The sequence below is a fragment of the Grammomys surdaster genome, unplaced genomic scaffold (assembly GCF_004785775.1).
Source record: "Grammomys surdaster isolate TR1022 unplaced genomic scaffold, NIH_TR_1.0 126627, whole genome shotgun sequence".
Classification (NCBI taxonomy): Eukaryota; Metazoa; Chordata; class Mammalia; order Rodentia; family Muridae; genus Grammomys; species Grammomys surdaster.
Window position 1 is genome coordinate 1 of NW_021621416.1, and position 7,787 is coordinate 7,787.

The window sequence follows — 7,787 nt, forward strand, 5'->3', positions numbered from 1 at the left end:
CTATTAGATTTGATGGTCATAACTGTATTGAGTTTATTTACATGATAGTAGAGAAACTGGGGAATTGACATAAGGGGAAGATATTAAGGATTTAAAAGAGATAACTTGGGTGTGGGGCATGACTTGCTCAGGGAGGTGCTTAGAGTGTCATCATAAGTACTATGTTAGATCCTGCCCCACACACATAAAACAAATTTCAAAATACTAGCCTTGGATCCCAGGAACTGAGTGGCAAAAACTGGGGATCAAATAGACTGTGTGAATTTTCAAATTGGATATTCCTTGTCAGTATGAATTTCTGTCTAGAAAACTGAGGTATCGAAAGGTAAAGTTCTGATGTTGAAATACGCTTGGCACATGTGTACACAGCATCATCAAATACATGAAAATTTCCTTAATGAATACTGGTGCTTCAGTTCAAATTTTTAATTCTGGATAGAATTAATACAGAGGTAACTATGTTGGATCATTTTTCAAAACCTAGTTTGGCATAACTGTCAATCATTGACAAAAATGGCAAAGGAACTGAAAAACACTTCCTATTATTTCAGATTTTTTATTTGGATTTTTATTTGTTTGCTTGCTTGGTTGCTTGTTTGCATTTGTCATTTGCAACATGGTTTCTACATCTAGTTCTAGTTGCCCTTGGATTCAGAGGAATTCCCCTGCCTCTGCTTCTCAAGTATTACTTTATATGTCTTGACCAACAATCCTTGCCAGTTAATTATTATACTGCATATACCCTTTGAGTTTAATTTTAAGGTTACAATTTCATGATTGAAACTATGAAGCAAGTACACTGCTCCCGTAATATCCAGTCATATTCCTGACAACCTGCCTTGTGCATCTTTGAGACCATGAACATGGGTTGGCCACTTTAAGAAAGGCTGATCTTCCTTTAATGTATTGACCACTTAAAGAATATATGGTGAACAGAGCTCACAGGGACATATCTTTGTGTTTCTCTAGGGATAGAGACCCAACATTTGAAAACACAGCATCTATAGTGAATTTGGAGAACAGAACTTGTAAAAGGGAGGCAAAGTTCAGCAATCATAACGGCTAGACAAATGAGCTAACCCATAGTCCAATCATTGTGGGCAAGCAGGTTGAGGGCAGGTGTCTGGAATCCACAGATTCATTGACAACAGTCTCTTGGCTTTGTTTGAAGGTCCATGTCTCCATGCAGGGGCAGGAAGCTCTCTTTTCTGAAAACATGTCCTTAAAAGAAGTCACCAAACTTTTGCAACAGCAGCAATCAGCAACAACACCAACACAGGAAAATGCAAGGACACAGTGGCAGACCACACCAGATATATTATTGGCCACAGGTTAGTAGGGAAACTGGAGAGAACAGGCATGTTTCATGGCTATCCCTTTTGTGCACATTTTCATAGATTGTCTTCTTTCCGAAGGACAAGAAAACACTGAAAATAATCACAATAATTTCTGGAATGCTACTGAAGTAAGGGTTGGAGAGAGTTGTACTGGAAATGAAATGAACTCCCTTATCATTCAGAAAATGCAGTATCCTGAGCATGAAAAGGCAGGGGGTCATTTTCAATTCCCTCTTGGTGCCAAAAGTGCAAATCAAGGCAAATCAAATCATCCTATAGAATTCTTGAATGCTTCTACTTCTGAAGATGTGCCCATGGAGGAAGAACCAGTGATATTCTCCAAGACAAACATTTCTGAAGACAGGTTAGATGGTTATTACACTTCCACAAGTGCTACTCAAGTAAATAGTGCTGATATTATTCCCAGGAACAGGAAGAACTCCAGACTCTTTATCCAGAGAGTGTATCATCCTGGGCCTGAAATGAGAGATGTTTCTTATGAAGTTCCTCAGGATTCTACAAGAGCAAGTCAAGGAACGTCTACATGCCAGGAAGAGTCATTTAGGGAATCTTTTTCTGAAGAAGACCCAAGGGAGGTACCAGAGTTTCTCTCAAGGACAGAGCAGCCTCCCTCTGGGCCTCTCAATCTTTGCAGGAATCATGAAGCAAATACCACATATGAAAGTCACCAAAGAATCCATAGAGATCCCAAACCAGACAAATGTGATGAATGTCCAAGGACCTTCAAATATGCCTGTAACCTTTCATTGCACCGGAAAACACATCAGAATAAGAGGGCATTTGTCAGTCCCACATGTCAGAAAAAATTTAAACGAGTCTCTGATCTCCAAATTCATGAGATCAGTAACAAACCAGAGAAGTCATTCACATGCAGCACATGCAAAAGGTCCTTCAGCCCCAAGACCAACATGAAGGTTCATGAGAGGATCCACACAGGAGAGAAGCCTTACAGCTGTACCCAATGTAACAGTACCTTTCGCCAGTCATCCTCATACTACCGCCACCTGAGGAAGTACCATAAATCTGAATGAATGTGAAACTTTTTCATCAGAGTCTAGAATAGCTTCAGCCTCAGTAAGTCAACTGCAAACAGTGAAGAATGTAGCTACTAAATTGAACATAGCAAATAAAAATCTACCATGTATCTTGTGGATTGCCATTTTTGTATATGTTGTGTGGGGAGAGAGAGAGAGAGGGAGGGGGGAGAGAGAGAGAGAGAGGGAGAGAGAGAGAGAGAGAGAGAGAGAGAGAGAGAGAGAGAGAGAGAGAGAGAGAGAGAGAGAATGCACTTGATCGCATGCACATGTATGTGTGTGTGATATTTTTTCCTGTATTTTCTTAGTAAAGCAGGATAATTGACAGAAGAATTACTAGCTGTCTTTTTTGTTTTGTTTGGTTTTGGCTTTGGTTTTGGTTTTTTGAGACAGGGTTTTTCTTTATAGCTCTGGCTGTCCTGGAACTCACTCTGTAGACCTGGCTGGCCTTGAACTAAGAAATCTGCCTGCCTCTGCCTCCCAAGTGCTGGATTAAAGGCATGTGCCACCACTACCCAGTTTAGCTGTTATTTCTTGAGTTATTCCTTGCACTGAGACTGTTTTTTTCTAATTGCCAGCCCCATATGCCAGTCTACCTGGGACTAGATATTCCAAGCATTCTCTGGTCTGCACTGTTCATCTCTATAGTTATCCCTCACAGTGGCCTGTCATTCTCTCTGCCATTTTTCTACCTTGTTGGGGTTTGAAACCCAAATCTTAGGCTTGCAAGGAAAAAGCATTGCCTTTTCACAAATCTCTCGTTTCAAGCGTACAGCTACAGTTCAAGAATATTTCTCCACATTAGTAGAAAGTCTTCCAAAATAGAACCAAAAATATCAACAGCCACTCACAGTGGTTCAGAGGAGCCTCCCCTTCCTGTTCCATTATGGTTCCCCCCAAATCAGCATAGCACTGGTTTCAGGACATCCAGATACTTGGTTAGTGGAGGTGGTTTTATGATAGCTTGTCCCACATAATGACGAATAGACTAGAAAAGCAAGCCCTTTTACATGATTAATTTCCCAAAAGTACAGTCAAGAAACAAAAATGGAATAAGAATAATATTGAGAAACAGGATTCTGTGCAGAATTAAAGCCAGGGGTTATAGGCTGTTTGAGTTGTTAGTGTTTGTGTGTGTGGTGGTAATTTCCCCGAGGAAGCTGAGCTAACTTCCCATATCATCTGGAATCACTGAGGACGCATTATTACTATCCCCTGATGTACCTGCTGCAACCTTTATGGAGGCAAACAGAAGATTTCAGTTATGAAAGTACATAATTTCCTTAGCTGACATGAATACCAACACAAGGTTTGCATTTCCACACTTAAGATGTTATTGTTGGCATTGCTTTTTCTGGACCCAGTTCGCAGCATTTGGTTCTCTAACCCATTTGCTTATGTCACGTTCTCTGGTCTTCTTTTTCTAGTGATATTGGGTGATTTAGGTCCTCGTGGTTTCAACATTAACATTTCTTAGCTTGTATATTGGGATATATTTTAGCCTTCTATCTTTAAAGATTCTAGCCTTTGCAGGATTACAGAACTTTGGTTTAGCTTCAGTGCCATTTTCAAATAATGTTGCATCCTAACATGAGAGATTAAGCCCCGTACAGGTAGTCATCAGAGGTAGAATTCAGCTGATAATACTGTGATATCCAGATATCATGGAGCATTCCTGCAATCACTACACCTGGAATCTGTCAGCAGGAACAGTAGAAGTTCAATTATTCTCTGGTACAAGGAGATTTCAATGCCATCTTGGCTAACAAGACCCACAACATAGCTTTTCTAAAGACAAAAACATCACCAACAACAAAATAAAAAACAGAAAGAACAAATAAAAAAACAAATATCAAAGAAAAACACCAACTCACACAAACCTGAGAAAATTGAGATACAATACTCTAATTTCAGCAGTGTACAAAGACAGTGACAGGTGCTGGGGCCTGGGCAGGACAGGGGCCTGGGCAGAGGCATGCGCAGGTGCTAGTGGCATATCTCAGACTCTGAGGCCAACTTTCTAGAGGAGGCTTCTGAATCTGTGTGAGGGAACACCATCATGGCTGGATGACAGTCTCATAGACCTATATGTTAGATATTTAAATTATATTTAATAAAACTTGCACAATTATAATTATCAAGTAACAACAAGAATGTCTTTGTGGTTGAGGGCCACCACTGCATGAGGAACTGCATTAAAGGTGTACAGTATTTTGAAAGTTGAGAACCACTGTTCAAGAGTTTGAAACAGAAGGTTCCAAATGGCTGGAATGTAAATAAGTAAAATAATGAAATAATTTAAAAGAAGAATAATAGGTTTTAACCAGACTGTGGTGGTACATGTCTTCAATCCCAGCAGAGGAGGCTGAGGCAGACACATCTCTGAGTTGAGGCCAGCCTTGTCTACACAGCAATTTCCAGGACATGCAGGGCTAGACAGGGAAGGCATGTCTTGCACAGAAGATGAAGGTTAAGAAAATCAGTTTTTAAATACCAGTACCTACTTTTCTATTTTGGAAAGATCCATTAAACAACTTTCTTACATCTGGCTCTTTGATTTTTTCCCTTCAATTTATCATGATGTTACCTGAAACTTTGGTAAAGGGAATGATATAGATATCACATTTGTGACTGGGCATTATAGAGTTGTTCATTCTCTACAGTTTGCTTAGTTTCATAATCACCTTCACAGCACAAAGACATTTCTCTGATGAGTTGTTAGTGTCACATTTACATATGGCTATAGATGGAATATTTTAAAGAGTGTTATACCACTACTGGGCATATACTCAAAAGAATCTCCAATATATAACAAGGACACATGCTCCACGATGTTCGCATCAGCTTTATTTATAATAGCCAGAAACTGGATATAACTCAGATATACTTCAATAGAAGAATAGATATAGGAAATTGTGGTACATTTACAAACTGGAGTAATACTCAGGTATTATAAACAATGATTTCATGAAATTCACATGGAAATGGGTGGAACTAGAAAAAAACATCCTGAGTGAGGTACACCAGACACAAAAGAACAAGCAAGGTATGTACTCACTGAAAAGTAGATTTTAACCCTAAAACTCAAAATAATCACAGTACAACCCATAAACCATATTTAGCTTAAGAAGAAGGAACACTAAAGTATAGATTCTTCAATCCTATATAGAAAATAGAACACAATAATCACAGGACCTAGAGAGAGGGAGGGATCAGGGATGAAGACAGGATGGGGGGAGGTTAGAAAAGGGGGACAGGAACCTGTATTGGAAGGAACAGGAGAGAAGTACAGAGGATCAGGAAATTGAATAGAAACATGTAGCAGAGGGGCATGGAGAACTGCAAGTGGCCATTACAAAGTCCAAGACTCCAGAGAAACAAAAGGCACTAAGAAGCCAATGGCAATGACTTCAGCTGAACACCCAAGAAAGTAGAGATACAACCTGTAGAGGCCACCTCCAGTATATAGGCATGGCACCCTGTACACGGATAGGGCCACCCAGGTATCTTAAATTTTTAACCCAGAAATGTTCCTGTCCAAAGAAATACAGGGACAAAAATTGGAACAGAGACTGAAGGAAAGGCCATCCAGAGACTATCCCACTTTGAGATCCATCCCACATGCACATGCCAAATACCACACTATAGCTAATGCCAAGAAGTGTTTGCTGAAAAGAGCCTGATATAGCTGTTTCCTGGGTGGTTCAGCCAGAACCTGAACAATACAGATGTAGACACTTACAGCCAACCATCAGACTGAGCCCAGGAATACCAATGGAAGAGTTGGGGGAAGGAATGAAGAAGCTGAAGGAAATTGCAACCCCATAAGAAGAACAATAACTAAGTGGACCACCCAGAGCTCTCGGGGACTAAACCACCAACCAAAGAATATTCATGGAAGGACCCAGGACTCCAGATACATATGTAGCAGAGGATGGCTTTATCTGACATTAACAGGAGGGAAAGGAGGCTTGATGCCCCCATTGTAGGGGGATGCTAGAGGAGTGAGGTGGGAGTAGGTGAATAGGTGGAGAAGTAACCTCATAGAGGCAAAGGTTGGGGAGGTGAGGGGGAATGGGATGGGAGTATCTGGAAGGGTAAACAGGATATCATTTGGGATATCATTTGAAAAGCAAATGAATAAAATAATTTTTTAAAAAGTACATTCATGCTATATCCATTTAGAAAGGACTGAGGCATTCATTAGAGATGGGAACTGTGAGGAACCCTACAATTGATTCCTGGCCTGATCTGTAGAATGAGGCTTCTTTTAAAGCAATGTTTCTCAAACTGTGATAATTGGAGAACACATATTTCCTCTGGTCTTAAAATTTTACAACCATGGGGGAACTTGAGAGGGAGACCAACTTTGAGAGAACAGGGAAGAAGGGGAGAAAAAAAATACATAATTTACAGTGCCTATAGCCAAGCTACAGCCCAACAGGGCTACAGTGCCTACACAGCTCAGCCAACTCAAGGATATGCACAGACTACCCAGGCATATGGGCAACAAAGCTAGGAAACCTCTGGACAGCCTACTTATGTCTGCTATGCCCAATCTCAGACCACTGCCACCTATGGGCAGACTGCATATGCAACTTCTTATCAATGCCTCCCACCAGATATACCACTCCAATTGCCCCTCAGGCATAAAGTCAGCCTGACTAAGGATAGGACACTGTGGCTTATGACTCTACCACTGCTACAGTCACCAAGACTCAGGCATCTTATGCAGCTCAGTATGTATATGTCACTCAGGTTGCCTAACCAGCCTATCACCAACAGCCAGCAGCCATGTCACCTACAAGACCACAGGATGGTAGCAAGCTAGCTGAAACTAGTCAAACTCAATCTAGCACAGGGGGATTAGAACCAGCCCAGCCTAAGATATAGACTACCATTTTCCCCAGGTACCTGGAAGCTATCCCAGGCAGCCAGTCACAACACCTCCATCATCTCTTTGTCTTGTATATGTTGACCTTTATAAGACCTGCCTTGGTCAGTCATGGTGTCTGTTCACAGCAGTAAAACCCTAAATAAAACATAAGTTGGCACCAGGCCTATACTGCTCATATAGGCCTGATTATTGGCTTTTTTTTGGGGGTGGGGGAGAAGAATGTGGACCTGGGGACTTTAGATTTGGAAAGCAATGGGATGCTTTAAATGGGCCAAAATTGGCTACACTAGTAAGGATATGAAAGACTGTGTTACTGAGAGTGGTTTGAATTGTGAAGACCTGGCCCAAGAGGATTCAGTGAAAATTTTCAATATGTGGCATAGAGACTGTTCTTGTGGTATTTTGGGGAAGAATGTGGCTAATTTTGCCCTTGTTTTAAGAGTCTGCCAGAGGCTAATGCGAAGAGATTCACATTACTTGAATTGACAAAGGAAGTCC

At 40.9% G+C, this 7,787-nt stretch overlaps 1 protein-coding gene and 1 pseudogene across 1 annotated transcript; both read left to right on the top strand.

Moving 5' to 3' along the window:
- Positions 1-1,171: 1,171 nt before the first annotated feature.
- LOC114615320 (zinc finger and SCAN domain containing protein 4C-like) lies at positions 1,172-2,389 on the top strand (the record flags this gene model as incomplete). Its single annotated transcript, XM_028761036.1, has 2 exons — positions 1,172-1,331; positions 1,416-2,389. Coding segments are annotated over 2 exons (1,134 nt in total), but the record flags the coding sequence as incomplete, so codon positions are not given.
- Positions 2,390-6,650: 4,261 nt separating this feature from the next.
- Positions 6,651-7,390, top strand: LOC114615321 (annotated as a pseudogene).
- Positions 7,391-7,787: the final 397 nt, after the last annotated feature.